The following is an 18,771-nucleotide window of genomic DNA, read 5'->3' as shown; positions in this document are numbered from 1 at the left end:
CATGTCAAACTCTACACTCCTGCCTCTGTGTCTGTATAATGTCTGTCTGCTGGAGCATATTATATAACATCACGTTAAACTTTGGAACTTATCCTAGTGCATCTGTGCATTTCAGATGGAATTCACATTCACAAAGAGGAATAAGCGAAAGCTGTTGCACGAAGGCTACGCCTATGTCATGGACCGCACCAAAGCCGACAACGTCACAATTTTCTGGCGATGCGAAAAACGACGAGAGTGCAAAGGAAGGTTAAAGACAGTAAAAGACGTTCTGGAAGGCCTTCCATCCACCCATTCCTATCCCGCCAAGTGTAGCCCGTTGCCTGGCTTTGAAAACGGTTGGTGATATAAAACAGCTCGCCGAGCAGTCTGAAGAAGCCACAAGTTCGATAATCAACAACTGCACAGCAGAATTTCCACTCGCCGCCGCAGGTTCTCTTCCAAAAAAGGAGACTTTGGCAAGGATGATCCGAAGGATACGGAAAGCTCCAGACAGCGACATCATCAGCGAGGAGCTGAAGCTTACAACGAGAGGAGAACAATTTTTAGCGTTTCAGACGGACGACATCGTTATTCTAAACACTCCATCCAATCGTGACGTTTTAGCACCTAACGCCCACTGGTTTTGTGATGGAACATTGGACAGCGCTCCGTTAGCAACACAACTTTACACCATCCGTGTTCTTGTTGAGGATTCTCACACTCTGCCTCTTGTTTACTGTTTGACAAACAACAAAACCAGGGCCACATATGACGCGATCTTTACTTACCTCAACGGCCAGAGAGGCCTCAACCCAGAGACCATCACAATAGATTTTGAACGAGCCGCATTAAACGGCATCAGTGAAAACTTCCCAACCACAGCCGTGCACGGGTGTTTTTTTCACTTTGGCCAATGTCTTTGGAGAAACCTCCAGTGGCTTGGACTACAAGATTGGTACTTGGAGCCAGAGAACTGTCTTCTCATCAAGACCATTCAGGCCTTGGCTTTCGTGCCTCCTGACGACGTCATCGAGGCGTTTCAACAGCTCATGGATTCGCTGGATGCCGACACTGACGAGACGCTTTCAGACTTCCTCGCCTACTTTCAAAGTACATGGCTGGGCATTGTGCAGCGAGGACGCCGTCGACGCCCGAAATTCGACGTCGCCATGTGGAACGTCTACAATCGTGTGGGAGACAACCTGCCCAGAACTAATAACTCGGTCGAAGGCTGGCACCGTGCCTTTGATAAGTGAATGTCTGTCACGCACCCAACACTTGGCAGGCTTGTCAGCAAGTTACGCAAGGAGCAGGCAAGCACCGAGCTTATGATGGAACAGCTTGCCATGGGCGTCAGGATGCGAAAAAAAAAAAAAGCAGTACGAAAAAGTCAACACACGACTGCAAGCGCTTGTTGCAATGTACGCACAGGAGGATGTTTTAGATTTTCTCAAAGCTGTTGCGCATAATCTGTGACACAATCAAAGTGAACTGTCTGTGAAATCTGTGTGTAAAATGTGTTTGAAATAAAAAATTGTTGTGTAATCTAGTAGTTACTTTTATTCTTTGAGAAGTAAGTAAGCTCTCATTCTCTGTTTGTCTCTCTCTGTCTGTCTGTCTCTCTCTGTCTGTCTCTCTCTCTGACATAATGCGTCGAAAAGTCTGTTGGCTAAACGTCCGCTCGGCAAAACGTCCGGCGGCGAAACGTCCGGCGGCAAAACGTCCGGCCACGGTCCATGTGTAGTTAGTTGTAGCTTCAAGATGTAATCTTGCGTCTGATTGGCTGTATGGCCGCCAGAGACTGAATGTCGCAAGGACATGGAAGTTAAGAAAATTGGAGCACGTACAAGACAAAAATAAAGTGCTATACTGTATCTGGTTTTCCGCTATTTTGAAGTAAAAAAGACAAAGGATTGGCAAGGGAATGGCGAAAGAGAGAGAACAGTATGTGTGAGGGCGCATAAAAAAGTTTGTTTAGAGAAAAGAGTAAGATTTTAGACATGTTTGTTATTTATTTTTGACATAATATAGTTTTACAAACTTTTAATTAACACCTACAATAAAAAATAAAATGTACAGATTATAAAACAATGTCCGCTTATTATGTTGTAATAATCAAAATAATAGTGAGACTTTATGAGGATAGTGTAAACACAGAAAACAGTAAATCAGCGTTGAATCGTTACGCTAAGGTCGCACGTGTAATTCGCGTTGTTTATTTCCTTGGACTGTATTGCTCTTATGCAAATCTTAAAAGTTGGTATCGAATAACTCAAGAAAATTTAGAGTGGAAGAGCGCCAACGTTTGCCAAAATTTTATTGCACCTTTATATGATTAACTTCAACATTTCGAGGTATTAGTGCAGGGGAGACAATCACCCGTAGGAGAGACCTTTACAGATGTTATCACCATGCCCGAGTCCGCTGAAAAGTAAAACAACAGGGTAGCAGTGTTGTGTATTGGCAGTTTCCTGTATAATGTTAAAAAAGTCAAATGAATTTACATGTTAAAGGAGAATAATGAAAGGTAACAATCCTTGTAAAAGTGAGAGGCTTCTTCCCCTTTTTACAAAATGATTTTTTCTTGTCAGGCTTTCTATTTGTGTGTGTGTGTGTGAGATTATAGATACAAGTCAAGAAAGAACAGTTTTTTTCTCGGAAGAATAAACACTGTGATCTTTATATGGCACGAGAAGAGTTTTACACGTTGTGGTAACTTTGTCTAAAAGTTTTGCAACACCTTTTTTTGATAGTCGTCTTTTTGTATGTAGTATGTAAATTCTAGTGGTCATGAAAACATGTAAGGAGATTATGTGGAATGATTAGATATGGTGCTGTAGTATTGAAATATGGGTGGCCTGTTCTGTGATGTGAAGTTTAGTTTGAATCTCATTAACAGCTTGACTTTTTGTATTGTAAAATATGAAACATTTTCTTTCATAATAATAGTATTACAAATAAAAAAATAATAAAATCATCTCATTTATCGTCTAGACCAGGGATGCACAACCTACGGCCCGCGGGCCATATCCGGCCCGCGACGCGGTGTGTAACGGATAAGTATTTAGTAGAGGGGGTTAGGAGGGAAGATCGACAACCGTGGTTGATGTGATCTAGGGTAGTGGGCTGGAAGTTGTTTGCCCTTGAGCAAATGACGTAAACTGGGACGTCAAAATAAGGTGACGTAAAAGATAGAGGAAAATAACGTTAGAGAAAAAAACGGAAAGCAGAGAGCTAACGGCGGAACCGAAGTGAGAGCTGGTGGATTTTTCTCGGGACTTTCTCGCAACTGCTGCGACAGCGGAAAAAAGTATTACGGGAAGTAATACCGTGGGTAAACTACAGGTGGATGTACTTCACAGGTCGTGAGTCACTGTAGTCCGTGTCCGCACAGTGGGGGAGCTCTGTGGCTTGGGCATCCCGCAGTACAGTTTCTTGGTGGGGCCAAGAAACCAACTGGCGTAAGCGAGAAAACAACGGTCCCAGAACGGAAAAACTTGGTGTAAGACTGGTGCACCGACCTCCATCTGTCGCCTGGGAGGGACAGTTCTTAACAGCCGGAGAGTAAGCGCCGGTGGAGGAAAGGTTTCCTCCCGGCCTTCCGCCAATCTAACAACATCCTGCCAAACACCTAGGAGGCGGCCGCATGCGCAAGACCGAGACGTCCTACTTGTAACTGTTGGTACTGTAAAAAACATTTATTTTCAATAATAAATAGACTTCGTGGAAAGAAGATCAGTGGGACTAATTAGAATAGAGGACTTGGGAGGGTCTCAAAGACTTTAATGTAAAAGGTTAATGTTTCATCAAGAACGAACATTTTGTTTTATTCTTCATCAGTGACAATATTTATGAGAGTCGATTTTATTGTTAACTTTAATAGTACGTGGGATGAATGAAAACATATTGGTAATATATCTTGTGTGACGAATGAAGGAGTGAATCTATGAGTGTGGATACTTTGCCTTTGTTACATTTGACATTGTATTTGAATTGAATAATTATTCGTGCCTCTAAGAAGGTACGCCCACCCTCAAGCGATCAGGATATTTTGGTTTGTGGAAAGAATGCGCGTGTCCGCGGACGGTCCGTGACACGGTGCCATCCGGCCCGCGAAACTTCTGCCCACAGTGCAGGAAATCGGCATGTTAGTAATAAAAGAAGACCTTAAAAAAAACGAAAAAAAAAGGGAAGAAGAAGTATTTATCCCCACGTAGGGGCGTCTCTCAATCCTTTTTTCGATGGACGAACATTTCGATTCAGTGCTCCGACTTGGTGTCTCTAGCTATGATGAAGCCGGGCATTCAGAAGTTGGTTTCGGGAAAACAACTTCAAATATCCCACTAATTACTACATAATTAATGGCAAGTACAACTTGCTTCTAATAAAAATGGTATCTGCTCTATTTTTTTTCCTTTTTGTATTTTTGCGGTGAAGTGGCCCGCGACACGGTTGTCCGAAATGGATATGGCCCGCGACACGGCTGTCCGAAATGGATATGGCCCGCAGGCCGAAAAAGGTTGGGCATCACTGGTCTAGACCAACTGTACTGGCTAGTAGGCTGGAGAAAAATTACAGGCTATCATTATAGACAAAGGTTCACACTCGACTAGACGATGAATTCCAAACACTGTCCTGATAAGCATAGGAGCTTCTGCCGAACCTCTGATGCTGATCAACAAGACTCGGGTGGAAGGCGTCAGTGACTTGGACAGGTATGTCAGGAACATTCTGAAGACAATAATAGCACATTGTGAGGATCGTGTAATTAATGCGAGCTTGAGATGGCAGACCGTCCTACCCCGCGAACTAGTGTCTATAAGAAGAGTGTACCATGATCTGCCTTTGTTTTCAGAAAACAAAACGAGAGACATTGTTTTGGGCCTTTGAGCTTGTCCAGATTGTGGTTAAAGAATCTTAATACGAGAAATAAAAATGAGATGATCTTTTCAGACCGTCATGCATGAATACCAGTCTTTGACGAGTTTCTGTAAAAACCTGAAATGGATTGTGGAGCTGCTAGCAATATTCTAGGTCTTTTATTTAAAGAGAAAAATTTGCTATTCGTTTTCTGAATAAATTGGTAAATAGGAATACTTTGCAACAGATGTCCTTAGGGACTAGTTTATTAAATTTATTTCGGAATGTAGGAAATAGAACATTCAGTAACTGGCTATCTGTTAATATGTAATTTCTGCTGGCAATACAAAGCCAATTTTTTCAATTTTGTGTAGTCTGATCAGATTGTCAAACTTCGGGAGATTTCCATCAGGATGACCACCTGCATGCACTGGACATATAGTGGGATGCCAAATGTCATGGCTGTAACCTCTGGCATACCAGACTAACATTATGTTGCTCACACTTGAACGCCATCGGCTTTTCTGCTTGTCGGTGAGATATTTAGAAGAGATGGTGTGCTGAAACAGGATACTGTTATCAATTTTACATAATATTTCCCATTTCTATTCCTGTACGAAAATCTACTTTGAAACACCTACAAAATACTAATTACAAATCTTTTTACTAAGAAACAAACACACACAGAGTCATAAAGACACATGTTCTAACCTATTTGGACAAATTTTTCTCTAGCACGACAGAACTTTGCCTAACAATGCAGGTAATGTGCATTAAATGTGTGTCAGATAAATTTACATTTATTAGATACTGCCATTCACATTCATATCTGCAAACAAGTTAAAATGTCATGTAAAAAGGAGTATAAGAGACTGTATAAGGATCAAGAAAGATTTAAAAACCTTAAATATGTCAGTTTAAAAGTCTCTTTGAAGGTGTAATTTTAAACACTTACCTGTTACTGGTCTTTCTTCTGGCGGATGGTAAAATGGCGTTGGTCACATCAATAGAGAAATAATGAAAAACGGAAAGTCGCACTGCTGACGGCAGCAAAACGCAAAGCATTTGGCAACTGTTGTGTACATGTGTCATGGTCAAAGTGTTACACACTTACTTATTTGTGTAGACAGAGGAAAACGTGTTTGTAATGCTATTACTCAACTCATTTGAAAATATTTTTGCACTAGCTTCTGGACAATGAGGGTAAATATCAACCTTGAACACCGAGAGTGATGTGGTAAGATGAGGTCAGCGGAAGTCTGTCGTCATCATCAACGGTGCGAGTGACGACGGTACAGGTGTACACACCGCTGTGTGTCACGTGGTCTGCCGCTAGGATCCGTAACTCCCCAGTCGTGCTGTTCACTCTTCCTGACCACGTGATGGACGCGGGGGGAGGGTTGCTGTCAGCCTCACACCACAGGGTCACGTTGTGTCCAGGGTTTAACTCAGAAAGACTTGACAAGGGCTGTTGTTCCCCGGTGTTGTTAGTCCATGTTATTGTAATGATCGGCTTATCTGTAAATGTCAAAAAAATATTAGTAGCTGCTTACGTCGTAATTAGCAACATGTAATTTGAAATAGTAGGAGGTTGAAATACTGTGCATAACCCAGCAATAGGAGAATAATAAGTTTTTAAAGTTGTTTCCTCGACATATTTTTTTTTTTTTACAAAATATTCTTGCTAGGTATCAAGTTAGAACGTTATTCGTTTTTACTTTCTGATACAATATGGGTGTATTTAATAGGATCAATGTGTTGCTATGTTTCGTGGAGTTCCATTAAATTTATATTTAAGTTAATCATTATTGTAGACTCTACATGCAAGGATTACGCCCTGTCGGTAGGAAGACAACACTTGAGGTGCTATCAGAGTGTACTCACAGTAAACGTTTAACACAAAAAGTCCACTCCGTAGGCGTTCAGCAGGACCAGAGGCACCGTCAGGATTAGAGGCTTCACAAAATACTTGACGCCCATTGTACTCTCTTGTCACATTTTCGTAGAACAGACGATTTCCTCGAGAAGGACCATCACGTTTGCCTGTCCATGTGTAATCAAGTACCCCAATGTACTTTCGTGGTTTTACACACACTAGAACTCCATGTGTTCCCTCCATAAAAGGGTACTTTTCGGTCTCCGAAACTATATAAAGTGTGTAATCTGTGACAACACACAATCCAGAAACATAAAATTTCCATTCTTAAATATTTAATTATTCTTAAATAATTCAAAATTATTTAACAGGTAATGGTGTCACAATACCCTTCACTTCAAAACAAACACACATAGGATATAGGGGGCATACGTACAGGGCATAACATACTGACGGGGGAAACTATACGAGACACTAGATGGTGTGAACATAAGCACTTCCTAGCGGTGTGTTTTTTCCTTTATACTAAGTACACAAAAATAATTAGGTTGGAATGTTTCATAAGTTTATGAGAGATAGAAATAATGAAATATTATCATGAATATTATCATGAATGAATTAACTATATGGAGGGGTAAAATAAATTGTAAAGTAAGTTTACACATACTAAAGGTTAACAAGGGTAACAAAATTTTACCTTTGCTGCAAACCACGCCAACGTCATCAGAATAACAATCCATACTTTTATTCCAGCCACACTCAAACAGACTGTTTTCGTTACCATCACAAAAAAACCCAGCTTCAAGTAAAGGGCTTTTGTTTACTCCAAACACCCAGCCGTCTACCAGTGCTGCACCATTTCTAGTTGGGAAAGGTTATATTAACACAATTGTCTATGGGTATTGCATAAAATCTTTCAAAAAATACATAAAATTAATAGAAAGAGCTTATTTTAGCAACAGCTAAATTGAGTTTTTTTATTATTATCATCATCATTATCATTATTGTAACAACAACAATAATAAATCATTAAGTACTTGGAGGATGACGAAAATACAGTTCAGACAAGTTTTCTGCAATCCCAACGCATTTTAAAAAAATATACAAGAAATATAAAGTATTGCAATGTCATTGACCATTTGACGGTGATCCAGCTACCATGACAATGTCTCTTTACTCCTGTGTGTGTTAAATATCTGTGTGAGTATGTATGCCTGCCTTTGTGAGCAAAGGAAAAATTTCTGTCTTGGGTTTCCTCGACAGACAATAAAGTCTGATTTGATTTGATTTGATTATTAAAAGTATATACTACCCTCTATGATATATCCCAGCCTGCAAAACTAGTGGGCCAGTAGTGGGCCCCACTTGTGTATGTAGTGGGGCCCACTATGACCCCGCTACTTTTGCAGGCTGGGATATTTAATATATATACATAATAAAATAATAATAAAATCACCAATGTTCAATAAGGATATGTTACACTCTATGGTATATTTAGTCTTGTTGGTACCGACTTAATAGGTTGTTTCAAAACGGAAAAAAAAGTTATCTCACGAGGTTAAATTGAGTTGTCTGCAGATGACTGTGGCAGTTTTCTCGTTGTTTATACACACTGTACTAAATTGATTATTTCCAAGCTCCACTTCTACACGCCCCATGTTACTGTCTGTACGGCGAGGTCCTGTCAGTCGTAGACCTGTAACAATGAGGTGAAAGGTCATCACGTCCATGTCGTCTGCTGCGTAGTTGTTTTCAGGTCACAAACTCGAACAAGAGTTTAAAATCTTCTCATCGCTTCTCGTAAAGTTTATATTTCACTATTACGCACATGATCTTGTCAGAAGAGCGTAAAACATAATTAATTCAGCTTAAGGCAATATTTTACTTTTATGTTTACATGACTTCTCTTAGGATGTAATGAGTTTACGTTTTAGTATATTAAAAGCATTATTTTCCTCCTAAATTTAAAAAAAGTCTTCATACATGTTCAATCGGCGGACTTGTATAATAAGCTATTTGCAATAGCGCTTTCTCGGGTTACTAAAAATAGATTGTGACGTCACGCAGCAGAGCTTCGTGTAATTGCTTTCCATACAAACACTGCACGTTGTTCTGTGTATTCTACGCTACGGCGACTGACAAAAAGCGACATTTTTGCTATTAATCTCTGAAACAATGCTGAAAACACGAGGAACCAAGCACTGCTGTTGGGGTTTATGTAAATCGGACTCCAGATGTCCAGAGCTATTACCGGAGGGGACGTTTTTTATTCCATTTCCAAAGCCTGGTAAGACAGTGACAACATGACCCATGCAGTGGGAAAGACAACAGGGCAAGTTCAAGACTGAGAAAGCAAAGCGCCGGCAGTTTTTATGTGGGCGATCTGATTTTCAAAATGTGGAGAAAATAACCAGGGGCACATATATCTGCTCTCTGCATTTTCTTGGTGGAAAAGGCCCAACATCTGAGAACGACAAAACAATGTTAGCGACGCTTACAGACGAGGAAACACAAAAGCGACAGGGAGGTGACAGGAAGGCTCCAGCGCAACGTGGCGACCAACCTGCACATTATCAACGTGAACGTGGGAGAAAAATGCTTCGCAAAGAAAACTCATCATTTCCAGAATCCACAGAACAAAGTGACAACATAACATTTGAAGACGCAGGAGAAGCCGTGGCTGAGAGTGCATCTGCTGAATGTAAGTCGGCTAGCCCAAACCACAAAGCTACACAAACATTTTAATTATGATCAGTAGATGCTTGGAGCTAAAATCGAAACTATGATCATGAGAAACGCTGCTGCAGTGAAAAATGATCGAAGTGAACCTGAAGTTACCAACAGGATGGACCCAAGCTTTGTTTTTAAAGACAGGAAGAATACAAAGTTTTTAGTTGGACTATTTCCCGAGCAGTTTGACGTTTTGTACACATTTCTTGGTCCATCAAAATACAACCTTCAATACAATGACTCCAAGGGAAATACCAGAGAAACCAATGGGACAAATGAGAAGAAAACTGGTCCATCTAGGCATTTTACCCCCAAAAAGGAACTTTTCATTACACTTCTGAGACTGCGAAGAGGACTTTCACTGAAAATGATTGCCTACATGTTTGACACATCTAAATCGTTAGTAAACAAAATTTTTATCACATGGATTCAGTTTATGTTCCTACACTTCAAGTCTATGAATGTCCCTATGTTCCCAACAAAAGATATAGTTAAAGCATCATTTTTGGAACAATAAACTGCACAGCAACGCACTCGCTGCAAACGCTAGTGTAGTACATGGGGGGGATATATTTGTCTGCTTTGCATTCCCAGAAGCCCTTGCGCGGCTAGATTGTGACGTCATCTGTGGAAAGTGCCATTATCGTTGAAAAAAATTTCTGTGACACATCGTAACAAAAAGTCGTCTTATGAGAATGTAATTCTGTTTTTTTAAAACCAATATTTAAAGGCATTTTTTTTAGTAAGCGCTAATTAATTGTCCTAAATGATCACATCTATATTCACGTTTGATATATGCAGCTGGAGCTTTGGAAGACCTGCTTGACGTAGAAAGAAAAATCAAATGGATATATTACATTTGCTTGATACCTTACCGTTACCCGGACTTTTCGGCGGCGGACGTTTCGCCGACAGTCGTTTTGGAGCCGGACGTTTTGGCGACCGGATCTTTACTCGAGGGAGGTATCGTCGACGAACATTTCGGCATTTCACGCGGACCTTTAGCCGAAGTCAAGTGTGTGACGCACCTTAGCTCACTCATTTCTCTCGCCATTGTATCAATGTGTCTCTGCCAGTTTTCACGTTCACCTTCCACCTGGACAATATGTCTGTTTGTCATTTGTCTCACGTTCCCTCGAGATAGTGCTTCATTCATTCATGTGCATCATTGTGAGAAGCAAGTAAGCATCTCTCTCTCTCTCGCTGTTGCGCATAATCTGTGACACAATCAAAGTGAACTGTCTGTGTCGTCTGTGTGTAAAATTTGTTTGAAATAAAGATTTGTTGTGTAATCTAGTAGTTACTTTTATTCTTTGAGAAGTAAGTAAGCTCTCTCTCTCTGATATAATGCGTCGAAAAGTCTGTCTGCGAAACATCCGGTTAACGAAACCTCCGTCGACGAAACATACGTTGGCTAAACGTCCGGTCGGCACAACGTCCGACTCCGAAACGTCCGGCGGCAAAACGTCTTGCCAATATTTTGAACAAAAAAAAAAATGTGTTCTAATGTTCTTAAGAGCGCGTACAAAAATTAGCCTTACATTAATAAGTTTAAACCGATTGTGACAAACACTGTATAAATATAAAGGTCTGTTAATTATTAACAATACTACAGTTTAACCATCCCTATTAGTTTTTCAGTCATATTTTAGCACCCTTAAGGTCAACGAGAAACACAAAGTGCTCCTTACAAACCGCCAGTGGCTTATTCTCCATCAACTCGATCATCTATTTACTATCGTGTAAACAGCGAGACCCTTCAAGAATCTTCAGCAAACAATTTGTAACTTATTATCTCTTCTTCAAAGTGGAAAAGAATTACTCCCCCCCCCTTCCCGAAAGCTTTCCCCTGACCTTTTGTGTGCAAATGCACGATTAATTTTTGTTTAAAAGTGTGTTGTATTATCTGGGTATTCGCATGTTTAGCACTTACTCATTCTCATTACCTACAATCTAAATCTTATGTACTTTAGCTCTAGTTACTGTAAATATATCCATAATTTCAGAGAAAAGATACCACAATGAAGACATAAAAACTCTCTGAGAAATTAAAAGTTTTGTTTACTTACTAAAGCTTTTGAAGTCATAAATGATACCGACATCCAGGCAGCTGCTTTTGTTAAGTTGTCCTATATCGCATTGCTGAAGATTTGTTTCCATTCCTTGACAATTTATATACACAAATTGAAATCGTGAGCCGTCGTTAAAAAGAAGATACGTCACAGCTGCTTGTCTAATGCTGTTAACAGACAGATAGTACACACACAATTATTTACAACATGCAGGTTGAAGGTTGCACTACGGTCTTAGGGGTGAGAGGTGTTAAAATCTCTACCAATCTCGTGGCCACTATTGGCTTATACCTCCCCTTAACCACTAAGAAATCAGTCTCTCCCTAGCAAAAAAGTACAGTGGTACAAGTGCACTTGACCAGAATCCGTCTTGAAATGTAATGTAGAGTGAAAAGTACAACACAACTACAACGCTACAATCATTTACAAATAAATATTAAACTAAAAGTGTATTACTAGTTTTACTTTCTTTGCTGTATAAGCTGTTAACTGGTCTTTTAGTGTTTGGTTATTATTGTTAGTTATATCTAGTCAGCCATGTCATTCTAAAGTCTAATTTAGACACATGCATACCACTCTTACACAACTTGTCATCTGTTCCCTCTTCTGAGAGCTACAACCCTTGAAAAAACAAACAACAGTTAGTCAATCACGCTCATACTTAGATATAGATTCTTTCTTTAAATTCATCTGTTAATAATGTTCACCTCTTTCGTGTTCTCTTAGGTGCTAAGCTTTTTGTTTAAAATAAGTATGTACATATGCTGTTTTTGAAGCGTTTTATATTTTACAGGATGGGTTTGCTAGCCTCACGACCAACCCTCCTCGTTAATCCGGGCATCGGACCGGCAGGTTACCCGAGTGGTTTCCAGGCGGAGTTAAGTAGGTACATATAGGCAAGTGAAATTCACGGTATTACAAATTATCACTAGTACAGGTCTACTTTGTTTGAAGATCAATTTAAGCGGTTTGCGTTTTTTAAGATATCGGTAGATATCAGCGATATAAAACTAAATCAGCCCCCAAAACCCATCTCTTAGTTAATTTTCCGCTACTATTCACACCTGCAATCAATGAGCACCGCTAACAGTGTAGTACGTCACACTAACAGTGTAGTACGTCACACTAACAGTGTGGTGCGTCACGTTGGTACACCAATCACAACATTGCCAGCCGTCAACAACAATTACAGCTTGAGGTCGGGTTCTTTTAAGGTTGACAGTCTGCATTTCTCGTGCTAATGTAACAGTTTTTTAGAACCAGGAGAAATGAAGACTGTCGGCGTCCGAATCATCCGAACTGCTGCTCTCTCTTTAATTTTGGTGTTGACTGCACGCAATGTTGCACCAAAGTGACGTAGTAAACTGTTAGCGTGAAGTAGTACACTGTTACGGCGCTTGTTGGTCGCAGGATCACATTGAGTACTTTGCCAGAGGATATTTAATTGACAGATTGTTGTTTTTTTTTTTTCAAAATAAGAAGCAGGGCCTTGGAAACAGCAAGTTCCTTGTCTTTCGACAGGTGAAAAGCAGTCCATCCTATATCATGTCTGTAGACTGTGTTTCCACAGATTGCATGTTTCCCTTGTTTCTACCAGAGGTCGCTAAAAATCCAACTTGTAACAGCCAGTCTGTACTTCTCTTGTGCATTACTATTTTTTCTTTGTACAGCAGTAGCGAAATAAAGCTTTCACGCAAGACTGTTCTTCAGAGTATAAAATAAGCGGTTATTGTGAAATTTGAAATTCAGATTTAATTATTTTACGTTTCATTTTAAGTCTAATGAGGTAATAGAATTGGGCGGTTTAAAAAGTTTTTAAGGCTTTAAGAACAACAAAAATAACAACAAAATGTATCATGTGATTTTTAAATTTTAAATCAAGCCCCAAAGGTAGGAATAACATAATAAGCACATTTTTATTATAATAAAACACCCCAGCATATTACGCAAAGGCAATCAAAAGTTAAAAGAGAAAGACACATCAAATAGAGCATTACTATTAAAAAATTTTAATGATAACAGACACAGGTGTTGTTTAAATAAAAAATCATACAGTGCATGCATGCTTGACATCTTGCTGTTGGATGGTGCGGTGTTAAAACAATGGTTAACTGACCTGTTGAGTCCCAGCATCCTTAAACCGACTTTTAATTCGCTCTGTTCAAATCCACTCTCACACACTGTAGTCCATTCTCCGTTGACCGATATTTCTAGACGTCCTGCCGTAGACGTGCCGCCGTATAACCGGGCTGTCATAGGTGTGGCTGTCACAACACAGATGTAGTTATTTTGTTAAATCGTGTCTTTGTTTGTTGTCTTTTGTGATTGACTGTATTAGACACATCATGTGGATACAGTATTCCATTCCTAGCTTTCTTTTAATTAAGGATGTGGAAGATTAAGCCGATCTCAACAACTACTGGTACAGTTAACGACAAGCAATACAAAATACCGTTACATTTCTCCATTGAGTTCCCACTCATAGTTGAGGCAACCTTATCCAGGCCAAAGGACATGACAGATGAGGTAGTGGGCATTATGTGCAACATCCACGACATGCGCCATTGCATATGTTGACGTGGACTGTCCATACGCGAAAGGCAAGCTAAAAGCTGCATGTTACATGCCCTCACTTCACCCGGTCATATTGGGTTATATTATAATATTGGTGTCACCTGATCCGCGTGCACACCACACAGTGGCGGGGTCTTCTACCACAGAGGGACCCCAACACAGGCATAGACCACGACTAACACTGTAAACAATCCCCATAAATTACAGTTCACCAAGGTAAGGATTGGGAGATGGGAGAGGTTAGTCTCTAGATTAAAGACAAACTGTGTATACAGTGAATTGTGTTTTAATCTTCTGTTAGTATGCTCTGCATGTAGGTATAGGTGTAGGTGTATTGATTGATGTTATGTGTGACGTTTAAATTTAGCATTAACTATAATGTTCCTCTAAAAATTTGCCAAGTGATTTAAAGTGAATGTAAATGTGTGCGTGATCAGGGTGACTGTGTTTTTTTATTACTTGTTGGTGCTTCCAACGAAAAAAAATCAACTAAACTTCTGTCGTGAACAGCAATAGATACCAAATATTATTGCACTGTATCCTGTTGACGATATTCTCCTTTATCCAAATTTATAAATGTAAGATATAAAAACTCCTTGTGTCATTTAAATTCTCTTCTGTAGATGAAACTAAAATAGAAAGAGGACGTGAACCTGTTTGGCTTACCAGTTATTGACTGTTTACTGTCTGTTAGTAGTAATAAACAGATGATGATGATGATAATGCGATTACACACTTTAGAACGCACTTGCATTCTACACTAATTTGTACAAACACTAATTTGAAAGTAATAAAGCGATTAACAACACTGTAATAAAATTTTTAATTAAGCAAAAACAATAGTGGAGTAACTGTAGATGTTTTACTATTACTGGTCTACGTACTGATGTTGCACATGACGCCGACATCCTGCCAGTGTTCACAGTTGTGTCTGTAGAGCCCCCAGTGTTTACACTGCGCCAGGCTGGTTTCGTTCCCCACACACTCCAGGCCACTGAACAGAAAAGGACCAGAGCCTGCTCCGTACTTGGCTGACCCCACGGGTACTGCTGTTGTGCTGTCGGACATCAGAAACGAGAACAAGAGGATATAGACATTGAAAACATACAGACTTTTGAATATTAATGAAGACTAACATGTGTAAACATTTGCACACTTGCACACACTTATACCCGCACAGGCAAACAGGCAATTTGCGGAGGAGCTGATCATGATGGGCTGCCGGAATATTAATTATTAAGAAAGTAAAGTGTTGAAAATATACTATTTAGTCTTTAAATACTGCATGGAATAAGAAATATGCTGGTTTTCAAAACACTGGATATTGACTAAAAGTGACAGACATGAGAAAACTATGTCAACAAAGAATCTGCATGTGTGTCTTCTATAACTCGGTGGGTAGCTTCAGGTTCCGAGCGAAGGAGAGTTGAAAAGTTTAAACTTAAAGGAACTAACACGATGGCACCAGCGTGAGTGGAGCCTGCAGCTTCATTTGACTAAAGATGAACAACTCTGTGTCCGCAGGAATTCACAGATTTAAAACTCAATTTGTCTCGTTTCGGTGGGTGGTGCTGCATGGTTGTTCTTATTTGGTGAAGTGATTTGCATTGTTATTTAAAAAAAGAAAAGAAAAAGGGTTAAGGGAAAATCAGGAATTTATTGAGAGTGTATTATGAAGTTTTGTGCAAATTGTTTAGTGCGACCTCAATAAATAAGCAATTATTAACATCTTGTGAAAAAGGGTTAAATGCATATTTTATACACCTGAAGAAAAGCCTTTATTTAAAAGTAACACAAGAGTTACAGGTTTAACCAGGGAGAGTATTTTGCAAGCTTCCTTTTTCCCTTTTTTGCGTAGGCTGCGTAAGTGAACGTTGGAAAGATTTTTAAAGTACGTGCTCTTCTCTTGTACCTCCTGGTGTACAGTCTAGTCCCGTTCTATTCCTATTGTTACTTTTAAAAAAAACTTCTTAAGAAAGGATTTTTTTAGGCAGGGATTATCTTCAAAAATCTTGTACTTTCGTTTATTCCCTAACTTATAATAGGGATATATTTTTCCTAGTAAACAAAAGTGTTTCTCTGGAGAAAAAAAGAGATAATAGATTTTAAATCGAAATGCTTAACATTCTATACCTGTTAAATCCTAGCATCCTGCAAGCTACCAAGGCCTCCTCCGTTCCAAACCTATAGTCACACACTGTGCTCCAAGTTCCATCGTACAATATCTCTAGACGTCCTGCGTCTGCTGTGCCACCAACTACACGAGCTGACATCTGCTGAGCTGAATCTGAACGAGTTAATAATACAGTGAATAAATACAATACCCTAAAGTATTTATTATTATACAGAGAACATTTAATTGTAAATGTTTTTGTTTTAAAACAATGGCAAAGCCTTTAATTCGGTTCATTTATTCTGGTATCCCCGAGAACGGTTAGTAAACTAGATTAGCAAGTAGCTGACTGTTCAGTACTAGTATAGTTTAGTAGACAGTTTTAATCTCCTGCCGCTGTGACATAATCTTTCTTATCTTTCAAAACTTGGCATAAACATGCACCAGAAATTTTTTGTTTTGCTTTTATGTTTAAAATAATAAAACGCTCATTCGAAACTTTCTAAAATTATAACGTATGACGTTTTTATAAATACTACAGGGTGATTTTCTAGTTAAAAGATGACCTAAAAGCAAAATATTAAAAACTGCTGGTTACTCGAATAAATTTATCTTTTTTAAAAGTGAAAATCAAATACTAAGAATCTTACGTAAAAAAAATCAAAGAAACATGTCAAAAAAGCTAAGCTATGTTAATTCATTCCTAAAACATTATTTTTGGTTTAAAGGATTCTTTTCATTAGAAAAAATAATTAAAACTAGATACGCTACACCACGTTAATGGGACCGCTTTTCCATACCGCACAAATTTTGTTTCCAGTCCTTTATTTTAAAAAAACATTAATACAATCAAATTTAAATAAGTCTCAATAAACAAATTAAATAATCAAGTCTTTATATTATTGACATTTACACCTTGGAGCGAATTCTCATAGATAGGGTAAACAAAATCCAGTTTGGTGATATTCAAACACTACAAGGCCAAGACATTATTTAGCCTTTGAAAACAAATCTGAATGCGTCCTATGCCAAATATATAAAGAAAGTGGTAAGTTATTTACATTTTCTTTACTGTTAAAAGTCTCTTTGTGCGACTTCTGTTAGTTGTCCAAATGCTAAACGAACTCAGTTATCAGGGCTTCTGCTAAGGCTAAACTCTTTGGAGTCCCAGGGACCCCTTCTTCAGATTTTTAAGGGGTCCCTGTTCTTAGCACAAATCTGAAGGGGAACCCATTGAAGAAAATTGAAGGGGTCCTCCGAACTTTTTAATGCGTACGGTACGCAATTTTTGAGCCCTGAGTTATGTTTACAACAGATGACTGATGAGTCGCCTGCAACAAAAGCATTTTTCCACAAAGCGTTTAAACCAGGGGAGATCATTCACCTCATCTTCATGTTCATGTTTTTTCAAACATTTATTATCTCTCTCAGATCCATAACACAAAAACGAATAACAATATCCCTATACATTACAAAAAGCAATATTTTACAACAAAGAAACATAAAAACAAACATATATACATAGATTAACATTCATTTTAAGAATAGATAGATCCATATTCAAGAAAACCCTGCAATGTCAAATTATACACAACCTAAAACAATGTGTGTAATCTTTTCATATCTCGAACAAATCAAGCAATCATAAAAAGCACCTTAAGTCCCATATCAAGACATATGTAGTTTTAGGTAATCATAAAGTCATTTTTATACATATATATATATAGAAAGAGTCAGTATTTAGTCTACTTCACAAGTTTTAAATATGGTAACCAGTATTTTGCAAACTTTTCTTCCTTTATTTCTAAACACACATTACATTTTCCAATTGTATATCTGTGTTTCAATATTTGGATAAAGGGTTCTCACTGAGGGATGACTTTTTAAAGTACACATATATATATATATGCTTTTGCGAGCAGTAAAAATAAATCAAGTACACCATCTGTCTCAAAGTTATTACTGCATCCAAACAGAACCAAGTGTTCACTGATTTCTTTGGAGCATTTAGTACATTTGTCTAATATACAATTTTATAACTTTTTCCAAAAAACATTAACATTTTATCTTTGGAGCATTTTTTAGATTTGTCTAATGTACAATTTTGTAAGTTTTCCAAAAAATCCTTAATATATTTCCATTTCAAAATATATGCTACAAATTTTCTTTTTCATCTCTCCAAGGTCCACAGACGTTATCATCTTCTATTCCCTTGTAGAATAATGTTACTTTTGTCCTCAGAGTTTTATATAGCACTCTGATTTCAAGTCATTTAATATCTTTTTAATATTAATTGATTAAATTATTAACAAAATAAATAAAATAATGGAGTAGCCGTAAATGTTTAATTATATATACTGGTCTACATACTGATGTTGCACATGACGCCGACATCCTCCCAGTGTCCACAGTAGTGTCTGTAGAGCCCCGAGTGTTGACACTGCGCCAGGCTGGTTTCGTTCCCCACACACTGAAGGCCACTGAACAGAATAGGACCAGAGCCTGCTCCGTACTTGGCTGACCCCACGGCTACTGCTGTTGTACTGTCCAACATCAGAAACGAG

The 18,771-nt window shown here is 38.7% G+C and overlaps 2 protein-coding genes across 2 annotated transcripts in view; one reads left to right on the top strand and one right to left on the bottom strand.

Moving 5' to 3' along the window:
• The first annotated feature begins 464 nt into the window (after nt 1-464).
• On the top strand, nt 465-1,238 carry LOC112568403. The gene has a single exon (XM_025245704.1). The coding sequence runs from the start codon at nt 465-467 to the stop codon at nt 1,236-1,238; it is 774 nt and encodes a 257-aa protein (XP_025101489.1).
• Nucleotides 1,239-2,158: 920 nt separating this feature from the next.
• Nucleotides 2,159-18,771, bottom strand: part of LOC112569474 (scavenger receptor cysteine-rich type 1 protein M160-like) — a 109,035-nt gene continuing 92,422 nt past the window's right edge. The window contains exons 10-16 of the mRNA XM_025247275.1: nt 13,637-13,784; nt 11,518-11,687; nt 8,273-8,414; nt 7,416-7,579; nt 6,727-7,005; nt 4,588-6,360; nt 2,159-2,406 (exon numbers count right to left, since the gene is read on the bottom strand). Coding sequence (XP_025103060.1) covers nt 6,053-6,360; nt 6,727-7,005; nt 7,416-7,579; nt 8,273-8,414; nt 11,518-11,687; nt 13,637-13,784 — 1,211 coding nt within the window. The 3' untranslated portion in view covers nt 2,159-2,406; nt 4,588-6,052. The remainder of the gene's footprint in view (nt 2,407-4,587; nt 6,361-6,726; nt 7,006-7,415; nt 7,580-8,272; nt 8,415-11,517; nt 11,688-13,636; nt 13,785-18,771) is intronic.

Source organism: Pomacea canaliculata, linkage group LG7, assembly GCF_003073045.1.
Source record: "Pomacea canaliculata isolate SZHN2017 linkage group LG7, ASM307304v1, whole genome shotgun sequence".
Lineage (NCBI taxonomy): Eukaryota > Metazoa > Mollusca > Gastropoda > Architaenioglossa > Ampullariidae > Pomacea > Pomacea canaliculata.
The sequence above is the reverse complement of the archived record's forward strand: the minus strand, read 5'-3'. Positions and strand labels throughout refer to the sequence as shown.

Coding starts and splice junctions, on each gene's coding strand:
- LOC112568403 (XM_025245704.1), top strand. CDS start 465: ATGATCCGAAGGATACGGAAAGCTCCAGACAGCGACATCATCAGCGAG.